Here is a 26,901-nt window from a genome sequence, read left to right as displayed (position 1 = left end):
TCCAGACCAGAGTTTGTCTGCTGCCTGATTTCTGTCACCTGTCATGCTAATTAGAAATCAGGTATGTAAGACTGATTTCCTGTTTCCTCTCCCCAAGAGCCTGGAGACAGGAAGGCTGCTGGAAGCAGAGAGGGGAAAAGCCTCTCCCCAAACAGGTTAAATGTTTCTGTTCCTTTTTGTCTAAAACTGAAAAAGTACCTTGTTTTGTTGTTGGAAGTGGAAAAGCCACTTCCACCCTGAGTTAGGGAAAATCTAAGTTAAGTTATCGCTCAGGTGAGCAGCTTTTTGTTTGGATGTGTTTCTGTTGTATGCACTGTGGCAGTCTCAGTGCCTGGGACTGAATAAACCAGGCATAGCCTGTTTAAAGGAACAGTACGTGACGCCTCATCATTTAACCTACCCTAAAAGACCGTGTTCTATCAGTCCCGGACAAACGGCGGAGCCCCGGAGTAAGCTGTTTGTCACATATGGTGGAGAATGCGGGCAGAACACTAAAAGGTCTGCGGGTTAAAGAACTTTGAAAAAAAAAAGGGGGGGGGGGGTTTCTCTCCAAATAAGATGGAAGACGTGGTGAGTGCGCTGGTACGCAATGTCGCTGTCCAGAAAGACGCGAATGAAACCCAGCAACAGCTGTTCATAGCCCAGCAAAAGACTAATGCAAACCAGCAAGAGACTAATGCAAACCAGCAACAGACGAATGCAGCCTTGCAAGAGGCGAATGCAAACCAGCAACAGGCGAATGCAGCCCTGCAAGAGGCGAATGCAACCCAGCACCAGCTGTTAATAGCCCAGCAAGAAGCGACTGCAGCTCTGCAAATCGCGAATGCAAACCAGCAAGAGACAAACCGCTTGCTGAGAGAGGAGCAACAACGGTTCACCCAGGGCTTACAGCAGGAACTCGAGATCCTGAGGGGGACTATTAGGAACCTTCCACTGGCAGAGGCAGCCCCAGTCCCGAAAATGACCAGGGCAAGCCACTACCTCTAGAAGATGGGGCCCTCGGATGATGTGGAAACCTATCTTCTCACGTTTGAACGCACGGCACAGAGAGAGGGATGGCCAGAAGCTGAGTGGGCCAGTCTAATCGCACCCTTCCTAAGCGCCGAATCCCAGAAGGCTTACTATGATCTAGAGCCAGCCGAAGCTAACGTCTATGCAAAATTGAAGTTCGAGATCCTCGCCCGCCTCGGCGTAACCACGGCTGTTCGTGCCCAAAGATTCCACGCATGGTCCTTCACGTCGGATAAAGCCACCCGAAGCCAGATGTATGACCTCATCCACCTCGCTCGGAAGTGGCTACAACCCGAGATCATCTCAGCAAGCCACATCGTGGAACGGTTGGTCATGGACCAGTTTTTGAGGAAACTTCCCTCTGCCCTACGCCGTTGGGTCAGTCAGAGTGACCCCCACAATGCAGACGAGCTTGTGGCCCTCGTAGAAAGGTACAATGCAGCAGAAGAGCACCCGCAACCCATAGTCGTGGAGCAACCCCACTACCCAAGGTTCCAGGACTCTTCCAGAGACGGTAAAAGGGTACCAGGGTTAAGGGGGGCTGAAGAGCGACGACCGACTTCACACAGCACCAGCAACAGTGGCTCGCACACTAAGGGCAGCAGCCAACATGGGGAGCCGAAAAAAGGCTCTAAGTGGGACACAGACTATGTACCTAAATGTGTAAATTGTTATGAGGGGCCACACCGCGAAAGTCTGCCCACTAAATGCTGAACCCATGCAATGCAACAGCGTTGAACCTTATTCGCTGTGGTCCCAATGTATGGGCCCTAGCCCAGAGGACCCCTTGAATAACCATCTGTGGGCATTTGTAAAGGTTAAAGGTAAGAGGGTTCGGGCACTCCTTGACTCTGGGAGCATGGTCACACTAGTGTCCGAATACCTATTGCCTATTAAGAAGAAACAGGTAAACAGTTCACAAAGAGTGGCAATTTGTTGTATACATGGGGATAATCATGAATATTCCACTGATGATGTTTTTTTTGAAACAGAGTTTGGTTCTTTAGATTTCAAAGTGGGTATTGTACCCAACCTGGCACATGATGTGTTAATAGGGACTGACTTTCCCCATTTTCTAAAAATGTGGTCCTCCTCTCAGAATAGCGCCCAGAGTTCAATAGCGGACCATAACGAAGTAACAGAAGAAACAAATCCTTTCCCTTTTTCAGAAATAGAGGTTGACGAGGGCCCAAATAAGAAGGGGGAAAAGGAGGAGTGCTGTAAAATTCCCTTCCCCATGGCTACTTTGGTAGGGAATACCCCAAATCAAGATGTTGAACAGGCACTTACCACTTAAAGAACAGGATAAGACCCTCGCTGACCTAGAGGTCAGTCCTGGGAGTTTTAAGAAGGCCCAGTGGGAAGACCCCACATTAGCGGTAGCAAGGGGGAATATAAGGGACCAGAATAGTACTCATGGCCAACCAGATAGGTCACTTGCCTACCCCTACTTCGAGGTAGAGAATGACCTAGTATATCGGGTTGATAAAATGAAATCAGTTACAACTAAACAATTGTTGGTACCACGGACATTCCGTAATGTAGTATTACACCTCACACATAGTCACCCATTGGGGGGACACCTAGGGGTGGAAAATACAAAAGAAAAGGTTCTCCGAAGCTTCTATTGGCCTGGGGTTCTGGCAGAAATTACAAATTATTGCTCATGCCCAGAATGTCAGATCACCGCCCCGTTCAAAGCGTACCGTAGCCCATTGGTACCCCTTCCCATAATAGAGGTGCCATTTGACCGGATTGCTATGGATCTAGTAGGACCCCTAATAAAGTCCGCTAGGTGACATCAGCATATATTGGTAATATTAGATTATGCCACCTGATATCCGGAGGCAGTTCCCCTACGTAGCACCTCTGCTAAAAACATAGCAAAAGAGTTAATAGTTCTGTTTTCCCGGGTCGGAATTCCTAAAGAGATCTTATCTGACCAAGGAACACCATTTATGTCCCAAGTAACAAAAGAGTTATGTAAACTCCTAAAAATCAAGCATCTCAGAACCACAGTCTATCATCCACAAACAGATGGTTTAGTGGAACGGTTCAATAAAACCTTAAAGAGCATGTTACGCTGGGCGGTCGATAAGGATGGGAAAAACTGGGATTGTTTGTTACCATACCTGTTATTTGCCATTAGGGAAGTTCCCCAATCATCCACAGGCTTCTCCCCGTTTGAACTATTGTATGGCTGACACCCAAGGGGCTTACTGGATATAGCCAAAGAGACTTGGGAACACGAGGTTACCCCTTACAGAAGTGTAATATAGCATGTTGCCCAGATGCAGGACCGCATAGCTGCAGTCCTACCTATAGTGAGGGAACACATGGAAAAAGCTCAAGAAGCACAGAGGAATACGTATAATAAGGGTGCTAGGGTCATAAATTTTTTTCAGGCGATAGGGTGCTAGTTCTGGTTCCCACCGTAGAGAGTAAATTCCTTACTAAGTGGCATGGGCCATATGAGGTCTTGGAAAGAGTGGGAGAAGTAAATTATAAGGTGAGACAGCCAGGTAGGAGGAAACCTGAGCAAATTTACCATATAAACCTACTTAAGCCCTGGAAAGATAGCGAGGTCTTGTTAACCCTAGTACCCCCAGGTCCGTCAGAGAATCGAGAAACTGACCCAGAGGTTAGCATAGCTGAAACCCTGTCCGTTCATCAGAAATGAGAGGTTCAGAATTTAGTGAGAAGAAACAAAGAAGTCTTCTCTACACAGCCAGGTAGAACTAGCGTAATTGAACATGACCTTGTCTCTGAATCGGGGGTCCGAGTTAACCTTAACCGTACCGAATCCCAGAGGCCAAAAGAGAGGCTATAAATTTAGAGGTTAAAAAAATGCTAAAACTAGGCGTAATTGAGGAATCCCAAAGTGGGTGGAACAGCCCTATAGTCTTAGTCCCAAAGCCAGATGGTACAACAAGGTTTTGTAATGACTACCGGAAACTAAACGCGGTGTCAAAATTTGATACTTATCCTATGCCCAGGGTAGATGAACTTGTAGAGCGACTGGGCAAAGCCCGATATCTCACAACCCTAGACCTAACAAAAGGGTACTGGCAGGTCCCCCTCACAGAAAGGGCAAAAGAAAAGACAGCCTTCTCAACCCCAGAAGGCCTCTTTCAGTATAGGGTGCTGCCTTTTGGCTTACATGGAGCTCCCGCCACATTCCAAAGAATGATGGATAAAATTTTAAAACCACATGCTCGGTATGCTGTCGCCTACCTGGATGATGTGGTAATCCATAGTGAAGATTGGCAATCCCACCTTCCAAAGGTCCAAACTGTGCTCGACGCAGTTCGGTCTGCTGGACTAACTGCTAACCCAGCTAAATGTACTATTGGTCTGGAGGAGGCCAAGTATCTGGGGTATTCTATTGGCAGAGGTTTACTCAAACCCCAAACACTCAAAGTAGAGGCGATACAAAATTAGCCAAGGCCAGTTACAAAAAAAACAAGTAAGGACTTTTTTGGGTTTAATTGGGTACTATAGAAGGTTTATTCCCAATTTTGCAACTAAGGCAACCCCACTAACCGACCTCACAAAAGCAAGATGACCGCTAATGGTAAAGTGGTCCCCCGAAACCGAACAGGCCTTTAGAAGCCTGAAAGAAGCTCTCTGTACCCAACCAGTGCTGATCACACCTGACTTCTCCAAAGAGTTCGTAGTCCAAACCGACGCATCTGAGGTAGGGCTGGGGGCTGTACTCTCCCAGGAGTCTCAAGGTGAGGAGCACCCCATCCTTTATTTAAGTAGGAAACTAAATCCCCAGGAGAAAAATTACTCCATAGTCGAGAGAGTGTCTCGCAATAAAGTGGGCTGTAGAGAAGCTCAAATACTATCTGTTGGGGAGAAAATTCCGGTTGGTCACAGATCATGCACCCCTTACCTTGATGTGTCAAAACAGAGAGAAGAATGCTAGAGTGACCAGGTGGTTCCTAAGCATACAACCCTTTAAATTTTCTGTGGAACACAGGTCAGGGCACAAACATGGCAATGCTGACGGGTTGTCAAGGATGCACTCCCTAATATCCTTGGTCGCTCATCCCTCGAGGTCTGAGCTGGGGGGGAGGATATGTGACAGAAACCAGGGGATGGTAATAAATTCCATATATAGGGCTCCCAGGATACTGAACAGTTTCTATCCTGTTTGGCCTGGGAGTGCAGCCTTATAATACATGCACTCCATCCCACAGTTTGGCAAGCGCTGGAACTGAGGGATGAGAGATCCAGACCAGAGTTTGTCTGCTGCCTGATTTCTGTCACCTGTCATGCTAATTAGAAATCAGGTATGTAAGACTGATTTCCTGTTTCCTCTCCCCTCTCCCCAAGAGCCTGGAGACAGGAAGGCTGCTGGAAGCAGAGAGGGGAAAAGCCTCTCCCCAAACAGGTTAAATGTTTCTGTTCCTTTTTGTCTAAAACTGAAAAGTACCTTGTTTTGTTGTTGGAAGTGGAAAAGCCACTTCCACCCTGAGTTAGGGAAAATCTAAGTTAAGTTATCGCTCAGGTGAGCAGCTTTTTGTTTGGATGTGTTTCTGTGGTATGCACTGTGGCAGTCTCAGTGCCTGGGACTGAATAAACCAGGCATAGCCTGTTTAAAGGAACAGTACGTGACGCCTCATCATTTAACCTACCCTAAAAGACCGTGTTCTATCAGTCCCGGACAAACGGCGGAGCCCCGGAGTAAGCTGTTTGTCACAGTACTTAAAACTCTGATACCCATGCTCCACTACGCAGAATAAGAGTACGGGGAGACAGGGGGGGCAACCTTCTGTGGGTAACAACTGACCTTATAGCACTCTACCATTTTAGGGATGCCTTGTGGAAAAGCTACAAAGTAACTGGCACTACCAATGATCTTAATAAATACAGATGTACTGTATGTGTGTGTGTCTTTATTTATATAGCACCATTAGTGTACATAGCGCTTCACAGCAGTAATATATGTGACAATCATATAAATAACAAATAATATAAATAACACATAAAGGTAAGAAGTGCTTCAGACATAAAAGTAACATTTAGGAAAAGGAGTCCCTGCTCCGAAGAGCTTGAAATCTAATTGGTTGATAGGAAGAACGTACAGAGACAGTAGGAGGGCATCTGCAAGGGGCCAAGGTCGATGTATGAGGTGTTAATTATCAGCCATGAAGCTAATCATATGCTTCCATAAGCAGGTGTGTTTTGAGGTGGGTTTTAAATGTGGATAGAGAGGGTGCTAGTCGGATATTGAGGGGGTGGGCATTCCAGAGATGTTGAGCAGTCAGCGAGACGGGTTTAATGCGGGGGAGGGCTTTAGATACAAAAGGGGTAGAGAGAAAACATCCTTGGGCAGAACGCAAGAATCAGGATGGTTTATAGCGAGAAATTATGGCTGAGATGTTAGGAGGAGCAGAACAATGTAAAGCTTTAAAAGAGATGAGGAGAATTGAGTGTGTGTGATACAGGATTTGGATATAGGAAGCCGGGAGATATAGGATATAGGAAGCCGGGAGAGGGATTTCAGCAAGGGAGACGCCGAGACATATTTCGGAAATAGTAGAGTGATTCTGGCAGCAGCATTTAGGATAGATTATAGGTGAGACCGGTGAGAGTCCGGAAGGCCAGACAGCAGGAGGTTACAGTAGTCGAGACGGGAGGGAATGAGGGTCTGTGTCAGAGTTTTTGCAGTCGAGCAACAGAGCAAAACTGCTTTTTTTTTGCTACATTTTGAATGTGAGAGGAGTTGAGTGTGACCCCTAGGCAGCATGCTTCGGCTACTGCTGAATGATTAGTACTTACAACAGTAATGTGGAAGGAGGTAGTAGGGCCAGATTTGGGAGGAAGTATGAGGAGCTCTGTTTTTACCATGTTAAGTTTTAGGCGGCAGAGGACCATCCCGGCTGATATATAACTGAAACATTCAGCAACTTTAGTCTGTAAAACAGGTGTAAGGTCGGGGTTGAAAAGTAAATTTGTGTGTCATCAGCATAGATGTGACATTTGAACCCAAGAGATGTGATTAGGTCACCTAGAGAGTGTGTGTAAAGAGAAAAGAGAAGGGTTCCCAGATCAGAGCCCTGGGGTACCTCCACAGAGAGATGGATAGATAGAGGAGGAGGTGTTGGCAAAAGAGACACTGAAAGTACGATGGGAGCGGTAAGAGGAGATCCAGGATAGAGCTTTGTTACGAATGCCAAGAGTATGGAGAATGTGAAGGAGAAGAGGGTGGTCCACAGTATCAAATGCTGCAGAGAGGTTGCGTTATATGAGCAGTGTGTAATGACCTCTGTCTTTGGCAGCATGGAGGTCATTAGTTATTTTAGTGAGGGCTGTTTCAGCCGAGTGAGCAGTGCGGAAGCCAGATTGTAGAGGGGATTAGGTGTTGAGAAAGTGGAGCAAGCGAGAGAATACAAGACGTTCAAGAAGTTTAGAGGCAAAAGGCAGGAGGGAGACAGGTCAATAGTTAGAAAGACAGGTAGGGTCAATCGGATGCCTGCGGAATATGTGTATAAGGCAAACAAGATAGGCAAAAGCACAATATTACTCTGACAATCTTCGCCAGAATACATCAAACCCAGCTAACCTCTGGAAGGTTATCAACAATATATTCTAGCCTTCTATCCATCAACAACCATATAATATCATTAAGAAGGATATTACTGTGACAAATCCCACTGACATTGCAAATGCATTCAATGATTACTTTGTGGGGGGTGCTACTAACTTATTAGAGAAACGCAACCCAAACCACCATCATGAACCTCATTCTGAGAGTACCCCTATAGTATTCCTAGAGCCCCACCGTCTCCCAACACTGCCCATAATTTTACATTTGTCCCTGTATCTGAGGAGGAGATCACAAAGGTGCTCCTCAAATTAAAACTTAGCAGCCAATGGGGACCTGACACTACAATCTAAGTTCCTAAGACTTGGAGCCCTAGCCATTGCCAAACCAATTGCTTCCCATGTCAACTCTATTCTATCTGCAGGCCATATTCCTAAGACCTGGAAAACTGCCTGTGTTGTCCCAATCTTCAAAAGTGGGGACAAAAACACTGTTGCAAACTACAGGCCAATCTCTCTTCTCCCAATACTATCCAAAGTCATGGGAAAATGTGTTCACTCCCAATTAAGCGATTACTATATCAAGACAAATTTCCCTAGCAAATTCCAATCTGGCTTTCGCCCCAAACACTCCACCGTAACTACCCTGCTAAAATTTTGCAATGAGATTCCGTGTGGAATGGAACTGGGACAACTCACTGGTGCAGTATTCCTAGATTTTGCAAAGGCTTTTGATACTGTTGATCATGTTATCGTGCTTAACAATCTCCAGTGCTCTTGAATAGGGAAGCATGCTTTAAACTGGATTAATTCCTACTTATCAGGTAGATCCCAACATGTCTATCTTAGGCTCTAACTCCAACCACTTGGATATCATCTGCGGTGTCCCGCAAGGCTCTGTTCTGGGGCCCCTACTCTTCTCAGTGTTTATCAAGGATCTTCCTACAGCTTGTAAGGGAGCTTCAATACACATGTATGCAGATGACACAATCTTATATGCACAAAGCTCTAGCCTCTCCGACCTTGAACACATACTCCAGTCTGACTTTTTGAGACTTGAAAATTGGATTTCCCAAAACAAACTGTTTTTAAACAAGACAAGACCGTTACAATGGTATTTGGGACCAAGGCAACAGGTCATGGGAATAAGTGTTTCAGAGATAAAAGTAACATTTCGGAGGAGGAGTCCCTGCTCTGGGGAGCTTACAATGTAATTGGTGGGGAGAACGTACAGAGACAGTAGGAGGATAGTAAGTGTGTTGTTTTTTAGAGTTTTTTATAAGGAATAAAAGCATCTAGAGAGGGTAGTGCAGTTGTGTTATGGAGTTATTAAAAGTTGCATTAAGTATGTTAACTTTCAGATAGCAAAGAAAAAGAAAGAGATCCAACTAGAATCATGCACTCCACCTAGGTGATAATTTCACATTAACTGGTAACAGGTGGTGTTTGCCACCTCCACTAATAAGGGAATATTTATTTACATGCTGAAACAAAAGAAATAAAATCAAGACTCCTAGTACTAACTATGTTGGTGATCTTGGTAGGTAAAGTAATCCTACTTCATTACACGTGCACTTTTGTTTATGATAAGTAGCAACTTTACGTATGTTTGCCAGTTTAGCCAGGTGTTTATATATAGGTACTTTCTTACAGTCATGAGCTACAAATATTCATGGTAGAATTACTTTGCCAACCAAGATCACCAACATAGTTAGTACTATGAGTCTTGATTTTATTTCTTTTGTTTCAGCATGTAAATAAAAATTCTCTTATTAGTGGAGGTGGCAAACACCACGTATTACCAGTAAATGTGAAATTATCACCTAGGTGGAGTGCATGATTCTAGTGGGATCTCTTTCTTTTTCTTTGCAATAAACCTTTATCCCCACGTGCACCCCCATAGGTTTAGCTGAAGCAGAAGCCCCTTTTCCTTCTATATATCTCTCAGATAGGTATTAAAGCAATTTCAAGTGCAGGAGACAGCAATAATAAACAATTCATCTGTTAAACAACAGCGGAGACAGCCTGGAATAGACCTCAAGAGGTGATCAGGGACGCAGCGAGAGATTGGAGATGAGGTGTCAAAGAAGTATCAAAGGAGTCTTCAGTGAAAGAAACAGAAGTGTTAAGTTCATATAGTATTTAATGAGGGGAGAAAGTATTAGCTGTAGTAGAACAGAGGCGAGGACAGATGATTTTGTTTTTTTTACCCAACTAAACATTTGTCATCGATATGTTGAGTTCAATCCAAACATATGAAATGGAGGTTGAACAAGATCACACGTTACAATGTGCAATAATGTGGTAACAGAAAATATCACCTAGTTGGATAGAAAACCAAACTGGAGTAAGTATACAAACCGCAAAGTGTGTAATAGAGAATTCATCAAGCTTTTCGTTTATTAATAATGAGATTCAATAACTGAATGTTGCAACTTATTTTGCTAATCCTCTCTTTGCTTTATCTCATATGTAAACTGCATTCAGTTTAATTCTTGTTTTTTGTTCACAGTCTAACTCTAGAACAAAAAGAATTGTGCCGTTGTAGGCTCAAGTTATTAACTTACCTAGATCGCCTATCAACATACGAGGTGAGGACAATGGTTGCTGTTGTATCTTAAATTCTTAGATTGTGAACTTCTGATTGAGCTAATCCTCCTTGTGTTTGTTTTTTGCTACTGCATCATTAGATAATGTCGTAAGAGCATTACAAGCTCCATCTGGCATGATTACGTTTGGAGCACCTTTTGGCTTTGTTTTCTTTATCCTGTTGGTACAGGATGCGAGATTATTTTATTATTGGGTAGATATTTTTTCCACAGTAACATTCCTCATTTTGTTTAATTACCCACAGTAAAGGGTCATTACATCAGTATGTTAATTAAAGTTGAATATGGACAATTGCTGTAGTATACTTGGTGGACGGAATGTAGCTATAACCGTCTCTTGTCTACGTAAAAATGAAACGTTGTCACAACAATGAATTTCACAAAGGATAAATATAAAATAACATTGTGGTGGTCTTTGATTATTAAAATGCACGGAGGGTCTTGAAAAATTATTTCAATAGACCTGTGATGTAATCAATGTGGGTTTCTGAAATAATGTGAACATTAAAGGACTAAACGATGACAATAAAACAAAAATAGTAGTACAGTATTACTCAGTACCTGGAAGCAGTGATCCTAACAGCGTGTCTAGAATGTAGTTTTACTGCATGAGAACATGCTGAGCTGTTGATAAATGGATTTGAATCATCCATTCATAATCTGTGCTATTACCATATTTTGAACAACATTCTGAAACATCTGCTTCTTTGTCCTAAAGGAAATCCTTGGGGGGCCTCATGCAGCTGAGGAGAGATATGATGCAGAATTCTTCAAGAAGTTTAGGAACCAAAATATTGTGCTGTCAGCAAGAACATATGCTCGGGTAATGTTACAAAGTCAGAACAGTAAAGATAACATTGATTCCTCTTTAAGTGGGTAGCCTTTCACCTCTAGTATCATTTAGAATCTGATGCAGTTAGTTAACTCATCGCTAATGCTCAATGTGCTGGGAACCATGTATACAGCAAGCTGATGGTGCCAATAGGAATTCACAGCAATTCAGGAATCCCTGCTAACTGGACACAAAGTAACATGATGCTGGGCATGGCGACATGTTTGCCTAGGGTTGCCATATGTAAGTTTTTAGAATACGGGACGTAGAAATCCAGTATGAAAGTGGGACGCCGTATTGAGTGACGATTTGCAAATGCTTCAAGCTGACTGAAAAAGTAACGCCTATAGGGTTGGGTGTCATGGTATTATGAGATGACAATCGACGTCCTCATTCTTTTAATGATATAGTAAGGCGACATCTATCGGAAAAGGTAACGATTACACTCAAGTAGAAATCTATTACTTTTTTGTGACTGGTTTCATTGCAGTCATTTTACGTGCAGGCATTTCACGTCCAGACACTAAAATATGGGACAATTGGGTGTCAAATAAGGGACAATCCCGTATCCACAGGACCTCTGGGAAACCTGTTTTTCTTATCTGTTTATTTTTTTCTTTTTTGTTTGCTCTGCTGGAAAGCTGGTGCTAATCCATGACATTATTTTCCCACTGCAGTGTGTATGCAGTATAATCAAGTATAAATCCATACATGCAGGAATAAAGTGTGAGGTGGGGAGCTGGGACCCCATATAGCTACTCCCTTGAAGGGCAACTTGGTTGAAAGCTCGTACAGTAGCAGCTGATATATCCCATTATGGGACCTTGAGCTTAACACTGCTAAATATATATGACCCCTAATTACATAGTTGATCTCAAGTGGCTGACATCAAAACACATTATTTTTGTTGTTCGCAGGAAAGTAATGTGCAAGCATTGGAAATTCTGTTCACTTACCATGGATCAGATCTGCTACCGCATCGCCTGACAATTCTCTCCAATTTCCCTGAGACCACTTCCCCTCATGAGTATTCTATTCTACTGCAAGAGGCCTGGTAAGGTTATGCTCTAGGAAAAGTAGGACGATGGCATTTAGCTGGGATTAGACTGTTACGGGTCACTGTCACCAGTGGCTGTTGAAACGTTAAAGATAAAATATAAACGACTTGTATGTGGAGGAAGTCAATTTTAAAGTGAACCAAATTCTGTATGGCAAAATGATGTGTCGATCTTTCCAAATTGCCTTGCTAATGACTGTATAACCAATTTGAAATACTTCACTGGCTGCAATGTCTCTAACAGAATATGCTAGAAACAACATATAGTTTTTATTTTGGTTAAAATCTATTCTTTTAAGTCATTTACTTTTATGTAATTTTTTTTAATTTGCAGAATTTTTGTAGGGAATACAAAATTAGAGCAAGAATGACAAATTTATATTTGATTTATATTCCCGCCAGCGCGTTGCAGCGGGACAAATACAAAGCAGCCGGAGAAGTGGCCATTGTTTTGAATAATTCTCGCGTGAGAGAGGGGCAGGGCTGACGCCTTATTCCCTCCGCGGGCGCGCGCCATTGCCTGCACCACGTTGGCTACAGCGATCTCGGTTCTGAATTGATCCAGCTTGGCTTTTGTTTGTAAAGTTAAAAGGAAGTGTATATTAGGTCAGCGCTGCGCAAACATTTTCAGCTGCAGCCCCCTTCCTGGGAGCCGCAGCGTTCGCGCCCCCCTCCCCCGAAGGCACGGCTTCAAATGACGTTGCGGGTCACGTCATGCGACCCCACCCCGTCATTTGACGCGCCTTGCCATAGCAACGCGTGACGTCACATGACACCGCTGCGTCTTTTGAAGACACGTTGCCATGGCGACGCGTCACCGAAGACCCGGCTGCCAGTAGGTAAATGAGGTTACAGAGGCCTCACGCCTCCCCGGCATTAAATTAAATGTCTGGGGGAAGAGCGCGGGGTCACTGTAACAGCCCGCACCCCCCCCCCCTGCAAATTCTCCCGCCCCCTGGGGGGCGCGTCCCCCAGTTTGCGCACCACTGCATTAGGTAACAGTGAGTGTGGAACAAAAATAAGGGTCACATTCAGTGATTTCGTATTTCATTAGGACCCTAATTGCTGATTTCATCGAAACACATTGTTGTTCCTGATTATTTTGCATCATCTCTTTGGCTGATCAGGTTATCTATCATTTTTGATAGTAGCCGTACTGGTCTTTTATTTTATAAAAGGAAGGCAAAAAGAGTATTTAAAATGTAGAGCTGTAGACAGGGTTATTTTCACTTCATTGGGATATGTTGTAATATTTTGTGTGATCTCCGGATAGTCTATGTTATCTGTTAACTGAATAAAACCGGCTACGTTTGTAGTTGGTAGAGACCATTTTTAGGGCCCACAGATATAAGAGTGATAAGGTCTTTAAGCTTCTCAATTCTTCTTCACATAATTATTTAACACAATCAGTATTTGAAGCAACATGAGCGTTTAACGCTCTTCTGAAAAACCTTGCACAGAGTAAAACTCCACATACTGTAAAGGATTTGGTGGTACAGTATCTGGTTCCTTACATATTATCATTTGTTTTCCTCATTTCGGTCTTAGTTGTAGCAAAATCAGGAAAAGAAAAAAGGGTTCAGAAAAGCTAGCTATTACAGGGGTGGCCCACTCCAGTCCTTAGGGGTCACCAACCGGTCAGGTTTTCAGGATATCCCTACTTCAGAACAGGTGGCCCATTAAGCCACCTGGGCTGAAGCAGGAATATCCTGAAAACCTGACCGGTTGGTGACCCTTAAGAACTGAGTTGGCCACCCCTGACCTACAGTATTGTGTATGTTACTTGGTTCATTTTGTATATGTGCCAAGTAGCAGGCATTGGGAAACAGACTCGGATAATCACAGCAATACCAGAGCAATATGATGAAATTATATGGTTTGTCACAATTATAATGCTGAAATAAAAAGTAGTGAACTGCATTTTTATTCCCATCCTTTTAATAATCCTGCACCAAAATTGACACTTTTCTGTTTCCTTTGTGCTCTTGTGAATATTCAGTATAATTCTTCCTGCCACATTCAATTGTATTGACCTACTCCTGAAAATCTGTATCACGTTCTCTTAGTGATTTATGGAGTGCTGATGACTGAAAGATAAGGATTTTATATAGGTTTCTTGGATTTGAAAAATTGCTGTCTGATCCGTATAAGCACCGAACCGTAACCAGTGACGTCCACCTGGAGACAGCAGTGTAAACAATATATCATGTGTAGCCCCTTTTCTCAAGAAAAAATATATTAAGTGCGTGCGGTTCCAAAAATCATGATATGTCCCAAAGTGTGCTAAATAGGAAGGATCCTGACGAAGCGTCATATGACGCGAAATGCGTAGAGGTGACGTGATACGCAGCAGAGAGGAAGCGGCATTACGTTCCTCCTCCGGGCAGCTGTGTTTTTTACTTCCCTGCGGTGGTTGAGCGCGAAGTGAAGGGGTTTGAATTTGGATATTGAGCAGACAGAACGTAGCCACCGGATCATCTGGCATTTGGGATCTTGCCTCAGTGTTGGTTCCTACGCTCACATTCACCCCTCCCTCGTGCTCCCCCAGTGATGTTTGGATCTACTGTGATCCTATTTTATGTAAGTTTTACGTTTTGCAATTTATAAATATTAATAACGTTTAAAATTTTATACTAATAGTGTGTTTCTTTTTCTTTTTTGAGCCCTCGTTATATGTGTATATTTCGGTTGGTAGCCCTTTTTCTGCAGACTCTATCTGAAATTTAGATTTTTGTAGTTTAATATTCCCACAAATAATTTAGAACGTTTGCTTTGACATGTTTTGTATGGGGTCGGGAGGCTTATCTAGTAACAAACCTAATTGGTGTGTGTGCCTTTCAGGACATGTGTACAGTATGTTTAACTTCAATAAACCACTAGCAGTCTGCTCATTTGCTCATGCAGTCATAGTGATTGGGAGCTCTGGTAAATTGTCATTGTTGATTTGTCAAATTGTAGAGAAGTTATTTCACTTTTAAGTTATTTGGCAAATTTACTGAAGTCCTTGTATTGGACACATTGGAATATTCCATACGATTCTTGAGCTTCAACAATAAGTATACAACGTAACCGGACTGGAAGATACTCACTGTCTTGCACTCACCCTACTAAAAGTATATCAAAGGGACAAGGAAACAAATTAATATGCAACAGAAGCCTGTTACTGTAGCAACCAGATGTGCTTTTATTAAGTTTAGACAGTTAAAGGCAATAGCGGTTGCCATATACGAAGCAAATTTGCATGACAATTGAGAATTGTGGTTTCTTAGAATAGTAATGATCTTTAGTCACTCCTGTTATTGCAACTGTAGTGTTGAGAAGTACAAATGAAGTGCAAAGAAAGAGTCATAGCGTTGTAAATAATTTACATAGGAAAATGTGTTCAGGCAATGAATAAACAATACTTTATATGGGGCTGAGAGCGCCTGGTGAGGTCAATGAGGGGTTCAAGAGCCCTAGATTGAAGTACACGAATACAATGAGGGCATTCGTATGAATCCTGTGCATTCCTGCTATATACAGAAGTCATTGAGAGTGAATGCGAGTGCATTTGATCTGTTACAGAGGATTATAACATGGAGTTTATACATCAATTTATGGTGCTTCAATTTAAAAAGCACAGTTAATTTGTGATTATTCTCTACATTCGAGAGATTTGCTGGTACTGTTTAACCTTTTACCGTCTTCTTTTGCTGCATAGAGCACGAGTTGTATTTTCTGAATATCGTGAAGTGATGGCAGCACATTAATTAAACACATACATGGATACAAGAATACACTTTGTTTCTCTGTTAGGCCTGGGACATAGTGGTTTTAAGCTCGCTGAGGTGGGCTGAGCCGCGCTGAGCTGATGCACAAAGCCCCTGCATCTGTCATCAGCGCGGCTATAGTTTCTTCTTCCGCATACGCGCTGATGCGTGCGGAGGCTGAGAAACTTTCCCGAGACAGGCAGTTTTTAAATTTGCCGCCGCTCGGGGAAGCGGAGGAGCGGTCACGTGACCGCTCCCATCCAATGGGATTAGGGGACTAGCCCCGCCTCCTGACATGCATCCGCTCCGCCCCCACCCCGCCCCCAGAGCGCGCTCACTGCCTCGCCTGCAAGGACAGGGAAAAGCCCCATTTTGGAGCAGGCGAGGCAGAGCAGGAGCGCGGCTCAGCGCTGTTTGCTCCTCTATGTCCCAGGCCTTACACTGAATATGCGATATGCAAAGGGTGGCCAACTCCAGTCCTCAAGGGCCACCAACAGGTCAGGTTTTTAAGGACATCCCTGCTTCAGCACAGGTGGCTCAATCACCTGTGCTGAAGCAGGGATATACTGAAAACCTGACCTGTTGGTGGCCATTGGAGATAGGTCACCCCCCCCTTCCTGTGTTATACGTTTAGTCTTCATTGTGCATCTACCCATCAGGCTGACGACCTTGATGTAAAAGGATGGGTACATTATTAATTGGAATATGAAACGCTGACAGTGGAAAATGATATGCCAAAGAAGAAGCAAATTAATATTTAAGTTTAAAAAAAAATCACCCACGGGGGCAGAAAATCTGCATGAAATCACAGCACATTGTTTGAAAGGGGGACTTTCCTTGTAGAACATGCAAGCAGCGGTCATGGTGTGTATATTTTTTATATTACTGTATCCTCTACTAGACTTTAAAGAGGAAATCTCCCCCAGGGCTAGAGGGAAGTAATTGTAGTGGCTTGTTCAGTCGGTTAAATGTGGGTAAAATCAATAGCCATATGTAAAAGGGAAAAAAGGTTAAAGGGGGATTAAATACAAGAAGTTAACCCCCGCATTAGCTAAAAATCCAAACTGTAGACACAGGGTAGTAAGGATAAGCACAGCCAATAAGGGTTATTCGTTACTATAAGAGATGCATAATTAATGGCAAAAAAGGCACTTTTGTTTGTCTTTAGCAGGTGAGTGCAGATAAGAGCTCACTGTTCATGGTGCATGTGGCACTTGGCTGACAGTGTCACGTGACACAAAATGTCGCATTCTTATCTGCACTTGCCTGCTAAAGACCAATAGTAGTATCTTTTTTGGCATTCATTATGCGTCTCGGGAGTCGTGAATAATCCTTATTTGGTTGTGCTTGTCCTTGCTGCCTTGTGTTCATCTTTTGGTTACATGTAATAATAACTTTATTTTCTCCCAATAGGACGCAAATCGCTTCACAAGTACAGTATAGTGCGCGGTTTGCAGCACATAGGAATGTTACAGAGACAGGGCCTGCCCAGATGAGTTTACAATCTATGATTTTGGTGCCTGAGACTCAGGGAGATTACGTGATTTGCCCATGGTCACAAGGAGCAGATACGGGGATTTGAACCAGGTTCCCCTGATTAAAAGTCAGTGTCATTGTTTGGATTCAGTGTCTTGACTCTCTGAGCTACTCCCATGTAGATGGCTGGCACTACTGTACATTTCTGCAAAGCAGGCAAGATTAAGTATGGTTCAATAACTTTTTATTAGCTTTTGTCGTCGTACTACCTAAATAGTATTTTATGATAAGGCTGTTTGTAAACTGTTTTATCCAGAGAGATGATTAATCTAGAAGCCTTTCCATGTTGTTATTTGTTTTTGATAATTATGGCAGCATAATTAGTTTGCAGAGAAAATGGTAAAGAACACAAATGACCAAATAACATTCAAATTGAATGGACTCAAATAAAATAGAAACAGACTCATTTTTACACAGGAAGCAAGATAAGTGAAAATGTTTCTTTTAAGACGGGATGCCACTTTCTCAGGAAGCTAATTACATGAATAGATGAGAGATTCCACTGAAATTAACAGTGACCCAGTGAAAGAGTGGAATATATAATAGGACTGCGAACCCCCATGTGTACACAGTAAGCCAAAATGTAGCGTAATTGTAAAAGTAAACCTTTTTATTAACACTGTTTTTATAGGTTTGTATGCATGTCTTTATATAGCGCTATTAATGTACATACTGTAGCGCTTCACAGCAGTAATATACGTGGTAATCATGTAAATAACAAATAATATAAATAACACATGATGGGAATAAGTGCTTCAGACCTAAAAGTAACATTTAGGAAAAGAAGTCCCTGCTCCGAAGAGTTTATAATCTAATTGGTTGGTAGGAAGAAAGTAGAGAGACAGTAGGAAGGTACAGCTAAACCCCGTTATAACGCGGGTCTCGGGGTCCACCCCGAGACCACCGCGTTACTAACGGGGTCGCGGAAAAAAAAATGGCCGCCGCGCTTTAGCGCATATTCATCCCGCGGGGCAGGAGATGGGAGCGGGGATGTCCCTCCTGTCCCCGCTTCCCCCTGTCACCGCGTGACAGCCCGCGGGGCAGGAGATGGGAGCGGGGATGTCCCTCAGGTCGCCGCTTACCTCAGATCCCGCTGCCTGCACGGAGGTGGTAGCGGGGGGTTTCTGCTCCCCACCGCTGTCCCCGGTGCTCCCGCTGCCTGCGCGGGAGGAGGGGGGGGGGAGCGGGTGGTGGTGCTGGTCGCGGCCTTTCCTCTGCTCTGACCCCACCCCCCGTCTGTGTAGAGTGAGAGAGTGTGTGTGTGTGTGTATGTATATATGGGAGAGAAAGTGGGTGTGTGTATATGGGTGTGTGTATGTGGGTGTGAGTGTGTGTAAGTGTCTGTGAGTGTGTGTAAGTGTCTGTGAGTGTGTGTAAGTGTGTGTAAGTGTGTGTAAGTGTCTGTGTCTGTGAGTGTGTGTAAGTGTCTGAGTGTGTGTGTAAGTGTGTGTAAGTGTGTGTGAGTGTCTAAGTGTGTCTAAGTGTGTGTAAGTGTCTGTGAGTGTGTGTAAGTGTGTGTGAGTGTCTAAGTGTGTCTAAGTGTGTGTAAGTGTCTGTGAGTGTGTGTAAGTGTCTGAGTGTGTGTGTAAGTGTGTGTAAGTGTCTGTGAGTGTGTGTAAGTGTCTGAGTGTGTGTGTAAGTGTGTGTAAAAGCCGGAGCGGGAGGTGGGAGGTTTGACAGGGAGGGGGGGCGTGGCTTGAGCGGAGGGACCCGCTACTCTCCCCCCCCCCCTCCACGGACTGCAGGAGGGAGCTGCTACTCTCCCCCCCCCCTCCCTACACGGGCTGCAGGAGGGACCCGCTACTCTCCCCCCCTCCCCGGACTGCAGGAGGGAGCTGCTACTCTCCCCCCCCTCCCCGGACTGCAGGAGGGAGCTGCTACTCTCCCCCCCTCCCCGGACTGCAGGAGGGAGCTGCTACTCTCCCCCCCCTCCCCGGACTGCAGGAGGGAGCTGCTACTCTCCCCCCCCTCCCCGGACTGCAGGAGGGAGCTGCTACTCTCCCCCCCTCCCCGGACTGCAGGAGGGAGCTGCTACTCTCCCCCCTCCCCGGACTGCAGGAGGGAGCTGCTACTCTCCCCCCCCCCTCCCCGGACTGCAGGAGGGAGCTGCTACTCTCCCCCCACTCCCTCCATTGGCTGCAGGAGGGACCCGCTACTCTCCCCCCCCCCCCTCCCTCCACGGACTCGGGCTGGAGCACTCATACATACACACATACACACATACACACACACACACACAGGCACTCACGCACTCATACACACACACGCACGCACACACATGCAGGCACTCGCGCACTCACACACACACACACAGACAGGCACTCGCACTCACACACACAGACCGCTAACCCCCCCCCGCCGCAGTACAGGGCCCGCCGTAGCCGCAGCGCAGGGCCCCGCCACCCCCCCAACCCCCACAGCACAATGACTTCCCACCCCCTTAACTTTGTGAAACAAAAGTCACAAGACGTTGTACAGGCAAAATACATCTGTTAAAGTGCAGTTGTCTGTTTATTTCTATATAATAATTGTGTGCAGTGTGTGTGTGCAGTGTGCAGTGTGTGTGCAGTGTGTGTGCAGTGTGTCAGTGTGTGCAGTGTGAGCAATGAGCAGTGTGTGTGCAGTGTGCAGTGTGTGTGCAGTGTGTCAGTGTGTGCAGTGTGAGCAATGAGCAGTGTGTGTGCAGTGTGTGCAGTGTGAGCAATGAGCAGTGTGTGTGCAGTGTCAGTGTGTGCAGTGTGCAGTGTGTCAGTGTGTGCAGTGTGAGCAATGAGCAGTGTGTGTGCAGTGTGCAGTGTGCAGTGTGCGTGCAGTGTGTCAGTGTGAGCAATGAGCAGTGTGTGTGCAGTGTGTCAGTGTGTGCAGTGTGAGCAATGAGCAGTGTGTCAGTGAGTGCAGTGTGAGCAATGAGCAGTGTGTGTACAGTGTGCAGTGTGTGTGTCAGTGTGAGCAATGAGCAGTGTGTGTGCAGTGTGCAGTGTGGCAGTGTGAGCAATGAGCAGTGTGTGCAGTGTGCAAAAAAAAAAAAAATGTAAAAAAAAAAAATTTTTAAAAAATTTTTTTTTTACATTTTTTTTTAAAACGGGAGCCACGGGAAAACCGCATTATAACCGAATCGCGGTATAACGAGGCGCGTTATAACGGGGTTTAGCTGTATTATGGTAAGTGCTTCTGCAAGGGGCCAAGGTGTGAGGTGTGTAGCGCCATGGAGCTACTCACATGCTTCCTTAAGCAGTTGTGTTTTGAGGTGGGTCTTAAATGTGGAATTTAATGTGGAATTTGTAGAAGGAGATTGCATCTCTGAGCTATATTTTTAGTCATTACTTCCTTTAGCTCTTTGCCAGGGAATTTTGGACGCCTGTATAAAAAGAGAGAAAAAGTTCCTGACTATGTGCGTGTCTAATAAGAACAGGTTTAGTGCAGTGTTTTTCAACCAGGGTTCATAGGAAGCCTTGAGTTGCCCATGCATCCATAAAGGGTTCCCTGCAATTTTCAGGTCATGTGATAATTGTACCAAATATAGAAGAAGTTACAATGCATCTGATCTGAGACGCGCTATTAGAGAGGGTTGTGGTTCCGTACAATGTATCTGATTTTACATGCACTATTAGAGAGGGTTGGGGTTCTGCAGAATTTCACAATATAATTATAGGGTTCCTTAACCAAAAAAAAAAAAAAGATTAAAAACCACTGCTTAGGGAGGAAATGTGTTATTGGGTAAAAACACTGAAAGAAAAAGAATTTATAGATGTTACCAGACTTACTGTCCCCGGCACTAGGGACAAACAAGCAAAAGTCTGCGGCGCTGAGGTCAGTGTTGATTGCGGCCCAGGAGGATTATCACTGTGGGGGGCCAGCCAGCATTCCCTTTCCCCGCTTCAGCACTGTCCAGCCCCCTCTTGACGTCTGACGGAATCCACTCATCAAGTGGGTTGGACTGTGCCAGACGGTGTAAAATGTGCAGGGGCAGGGAGAGCGAGTGCAGGCGATTGAAGACAGCATGTGGAGCAGAGGAGATCAGGTATGTGGGGCAGAGTGGAACCCCCATACTGTACCTCCTCTGTTCGCTCACACAGGAGTAAACGGAGAACAGGAATGGGGGCTCTGCACTTGCTTCAGTGCAATGATTAACGCAGAGGGGTTGCCATTCAGAAGCATGTACTGCCTCAGCATTAATCATTTGTTTTTGGCGCCGTAATCGGCACAGGAGCAGAACCATGCGCAATCACGGCACTGAAAACCATAAGTCTTGCTACTTCTGTACCAAAGGCCTTTATCAAAGTCTTCATAGTCCTACTGCTCAACTGTTTAAAAACGTCAAGTAAGTTACTGATATCCCTGTAGGTGGCTCCATATAAACTGTGAGTAATATTGTATTCAGGGAAAGGAGTGGTCAATGTATTCAACATGAAAAAATAAATCAATGCTCTAGAAAGTCTGCCCTTGCACATGATAATAGGCAAATCATGAAAACAATGTGTTTTTTTTTTCTAAAGCAAACACATTCTTAATGCATTCTAGTTCTGAAAGATGATTCTGCTACTAGGTCATAATAGATCTTTCTGTTTCAAGAATGCCTTGAAATTCTGCTATAATTAAAACAGATACTTCTCATGCCTGAAGTTGTTTCAGGCTGGCTTTAAAATGTTGAAATGAGATTAGAAGCGTGTTGCTCTGTGCCTCATAAATCAGAATAAGATAGACTTCATTATCTAGTAGATGCCAGGATGACTTTGATGTTTTATCATGAAAGGGCGATTTGCAGAAGATCCATCACCCTCATTGCATCTTTTCTGCATTGTAGGTCACATTGTGGGTTTCATTTATTAAGTTCCTTATTCATAAGTGCAGTTTTATGACAAAAGATAAGTGTACATGCTCATTGGTTCTTATTATTTTGAATTAACAGCTTTGTGATCATCTTACCATTAAAACAATACATAAATAGTCTTATTTGCCCCGTAGGCATTTGAAATGTAAATGTTGAAAGATACAAATACATTGTGAAAATCGTCACCGGCTGCTATGAAATGAGAAACAGGTGAAAAGTCTTGTTCAAAGAATATTTAATCAGCAATGTGTCTGAAGTATGAATGGGTGAAAAATAGATTAATGGGGAGCATTCTTTTAGTTGAAGTAAATCTTATAATGTATGTATCATTTTATTTATTTAGCGCCAACAATATACTCATCGCTTTACAATAGTACAATACAAGGTAAATCTATTACAAACCATGGGAATAAGAGAAACAAGTAAATTACAACATACAGCAAATGGAGACCCTTGCCCAATGATCTTACAATCTAAGTTGAGTATCGGGAGGCTTACACACACACTAGGAGTAAAAGTGCATTATAAGAAGTGCAGTCTGGGGATGTCAAATGCATTTATAGTTCATAGTAGAAGTGTAGAAAGTTTCATGAGGTGGATTTTGACGTGGGCTTTGAATGTGGACAGTGAAGGTACAGGCAGTCCTCGGTTATCCGACACAATGCGTTACTCAAAATGGCGTTGGATAGCGAAACGTTGTAATGCGAATCACGTTTTCCCATAGGAACACTGTTTAAATGAAAGGTTCCGTTCCTGAAGACATTTTTAACACTAAAATACACCAAATATTTTATGCAGGCAATAAGATATGCAGCACACACATACATTATGTAGTGTATATACTGTATTATATATATAATATAACATAATAAATAATATATTATATAGTATAATATAATATTATGTAGTATAATATAATATTATATATATGCTCTTATGACGCTTTGCAACGTTGTTTTTGTATGTGTATGTGTGTGTGTGTATATATATATATATATATATATATATATATATATATATATATATATATATATATATATATATGTGTGTGTGTATATATATATATACACACATACACATAAACAACGATGCAAAGCGTCGTAAGAGCATTGGATAAGCCGTTTTAGCGTTGTATAAATGAACATAGGTATGCATTGCATAGCGTTGGATAAGCCATTCGTTGTAAAACGAAGCGTTGTAAAATGAAGACTGCCTGTACTTTGATGAATATAGTAGGGAGAGATTAGTGAAAAAAGTTGAAGATGGAAGAGGGCTGTCGAGGTAAAAGGTGCAAAAATGAGAAACCTTTGAACGCTAGAGGCAAGGAGGGGTGTAACGGGATCAGAGTTTAGATATATAGAGGTACAGAGGAATATAGCGTCTTAAAAGAAAGGAGGAAAATGTAGTTTACATGGAAATAATTAGGACCCCAGCAGAGTTCAGGTGATGGAAAGCAGACAGAGCAAGAGACGATTTGGGCAGCAGCATTTTGAATGGATTGTCCATGAGAGCGATTATGAGGCATGGTGGCTGGGTGAAAGTTACCGTAATCAACAGGGGAGAGAAGAAGGGCATGCATGAGTGTTTGTGTTAGTGAGGGGCGTATCTTAGCAATGTTGCCAAGAAAGAAATGGAAAGATTTAGTTAACAGTGTTTTATATGTGGGGAGAAGGAAAGGTTGAATGTAACACCTAGGCAGTGTGCTTGCGAGACTTGGTGGATTGTAGTGAATATAAGGAGCTCTGTCTTAGCCATTGAAGCGGCAAAAGGCCATCCAGGCAAGATTGCTTATGGGCACTGTAACAGGGGAGTTATCCCTGTTCAGGTAATGTACCTCTAATCCAGCAGTGTGGTGGTTAACTGCTGGTAGTCAATTAACAAACACCACCTGCCTGATTAGATGGCTTAGAAAAGCCTGTCTTTTGAGACAGGAAGTGAGACTCCTTAGCTCACACCTGAGCTGAACTTGGAGACAAACAGTCTTGAGCCCTGCCAGAAGAAACAGCAGAGCTGCTTTCAAGACACAGGGGAAACTTCTAAACCTGAATGCTGACACACCCTGAGGAAAAGGGAGCTGAACCAGGGACAGAGAAGATTTTCCCTCCAAACCAAAAGGAACAGATAAGACTTTCATTTATGAGACTTCTTATATCTGCTTAATTCATGCTATATGTTTGGGGCTGGGAGACATGCTTATCTAAGGGAGTTGTGAACTGCATAGTATTTCACTAGAAATACTCCCAAGTGAATAGTAGCTGTGTTTACCCCTTGTTTGGATGGTTTCCTGATGTTAAGGAAACAGGCGCAATAAAAGGCTTATTTAATTTCACTATAATCAGTCTCCCTTGCATACCTCTGTGAGCGTCCGCCTACAGGCACTCTGTAATTTTTTTACTGGAAGGCATAACGATGATGGGTAAATCCAAAGGAGTCAATGGGGGCAGCTAGCGTGAGTGTATATAGAGCGGAGTAAGGGGCCTAAACCGATGGAACTCTTTAGGTATGTATGTATGTCTTTATTTATATAGCGCCATTAGTGTACATACTGTAGTGCTTCATAGCAGTAATACACGTGACAGTCATATAAATAACAAATAACTACAAATAACACATCATGGGAATAAGTGCATCAGACATAAAAGTAACATTGGGGAAGAGGAATCCCTGCTCCGAAGAGCTTACAATCTAATTGGTAGGGAGAAAGTACAGAGACAGTAGTGGGGCATTCTGGTAAGTGCATCTGCAGGGTGCCAAGCTTTATGTATCGTGTGTCTAGTATTATCCACAGTGCTATTCATATGCTTCTTTAAGCAAGTGTTTCTTAAGGTGGGTCTTAAAGGTGGATAGAGAGGGTGCTAGTCGGGTAATGCGGGGAAGGGCATTCCAGAGGTCTGGGGCAGTCCGTGAGAAAGGTTTAAGGCGGGAGAGGGCTTTAGATACAAAGGGGGTAGAGAGAAGACATCATTGAGCAGAACGCAAGAGTCTGGATGGTGCATAGCGAGAAATTAGGGCTGAGATGTAAGGAGGAGCAGAAGAGTGTAAAGTTTTAAAAGTTAGGAGGAGAATTGAGTGTGAGATGCAGGATTTGATAGGAAGCCAGGAGAGGAATTTCAGGAGGGGAGACGCGGAGACAGATTTAGGAAAGATTAGCGTGATTCTGGCATCTACATTAAGGATAGATTGTAGGGGAGACAGGTGAGAAGCAGGCAGGCCGGACAGCAGGAGGTTACAGTAATCAAGACGGGAAAGAATGAGGGCCTGTGTCAAAGTTTCAGCAGTCGAGTAACAGAGGAAAGTGTGTATCTTTGTAATATTGCAGAGGAAAAAGCGATAGGTTTTAGAGACGTTTGGAATGTGAGGGGAGAATGTGAGAGAGGAGTCAAGTGTGACCCTTAGGCAGCGTGCTTGGGCTACTGGGTGAATGATGGTACTTCCAACAGTAATGTGGAAGGAGGTAGTAGGGCCATCTTTGGGAGGAAGTATAACGAGCTCTGTTTTTGCCATGTTCAGTTTAAGGCGGCGGAGGGCCATCCAGGATGATATCGCAGAGAGACATTCAGAAACTTTGGTCTGTACAGCAGGTGTAAGGTCAGGGGTTGTAAAGTAAATTTGTGTGTCAGCATACAGGTGATATTTAAACCCAAGAGATGTGATTAGGTCACCTAGAGAAAGTGTGTACAGAGAAAAGAGAAGAGGTCCCAGGACAGAGCCCTGGGGTACCCCCACAGAGAGATCGATAGAGGAGGTGTTAGCAAAAGAGACACTGAAAGTACGATGGGAGAGGTAGGAGGAGATCCAGGATAGAGCTTTGTTACGAATTGCAAGTGTATGGAGAATATGAAGGAGAAGAGGGTGGTCCACGGTGTCAAATGCTGCAGAGAGGTCAAGTAGTATGAGCAGAGTGTAATGACCTCTGTCTTTGGCAGCATGGAGGTATACCTCAAGGCTCAGACGTCGAGGAGTTGACATAAGAGAGACTGAAAGAAAGAGGAGAGAGGTAGAAGGAAACCCAGGAGAGGGTAGTGCCATGGATACCAAGAGTGAAGAATGTTTGAGAAGAGGGTAGTCAACAGTATCGAAAGCTGAGGGGTCAAGAAGAATAAGAATGTAGTAATTTGGATTTGGCAATAGTGAGGTCTTTAGCCGCTTTAGTGAGTGTTAGAGTATGCTGTGCAGAAGCCTGATTGTACAGTGTCAAGTAGGTTATGGGAGTTGAGAAAGTGAAGTATACATGAAGAAGCAATTATTTCCTGAAGTTTAGATGCAAGAGTGAAGACAGGGTGATAGTTAGAAGAGGAGGTAGGGTCTATCATACCATTTGTCTTTGTTAGAAGACATGAAAATAATGCCTTGTGCAGTTAGTTGGCAGAGCTCTTAATACTAGGATTATGTGTTCCTCCTCGGATACATTTTTTATGATTATTATAAGTGGTGTATGTTTATTGAATAGCTGCAGGGAAATGTACAGGTCTAAAACATTTATTTTTACTTTTCTAGTAATTTATTTTAATCTGCTACATTTGCTAATGATTTTGCCTTATTCATGGTACCTTATAAAAAATGTATTTGTAAATGTAAGTAGAACCATTTGCCTGCTAATTACACAGCTGCCAGAAAGTGCAGTTCTGTATGTAAAGAACTTATGCACCATGGTTCTTCTTAAAATTGTTTCTGTATTATAAACTGAAGTTGGATGGTTGAAGTACTTTCATGTAATTGAT

At 43.6% G+C, this 26,901-nt stretch overlaps 1 protein-coding gene across 2 annotated transcripts in view; it reads left to right on the top strand.

The window, feature by feature from the left end:
* NBAS (NBAS subunit of NRZ tethering complex) overlaps positions 1-26,901 on the top strand; it is a 682,881-nt gene that overhangs the window by 133,036 nt on the left and 522,944 nt on the right. For both annotated transcript variants that reach the window (XM_075598387.1, XM_075598386.1), the window contains exons 19-21: positions 10,079-10,157; positions 10,894-10,998; positions 11,925-12,061. In XM_075598387.1, the coding sequence (XP_075454502.1) occupies positions 10,079-10,157; positions 10,894-10,998; positions 11,925-12,061 (321 nt within the window). The remainder of the gene's footprint in view (positions 1-10,078; positions 10,158-10,893; positions 10,999-11,924; positions 12,062-26,901) is intronic.

Source organism: Ascaphus truei, chromosome 4 (assembly GCF_040206685.1).
Source record: "Ascaphus truei isolate aAscTru1 chromosome 4, aAscTru1.hap1, whole genome shotgun sequence".
Lineage (NCBI taxonomy): Eukaryota > Metazoa > Chordata > Amphibia > Anura > Ascaphidae > Ascaphus > Ascaphus truei.
This window is presented reverse-complemented; position numbering and strand designations above follow the sequence as displayed.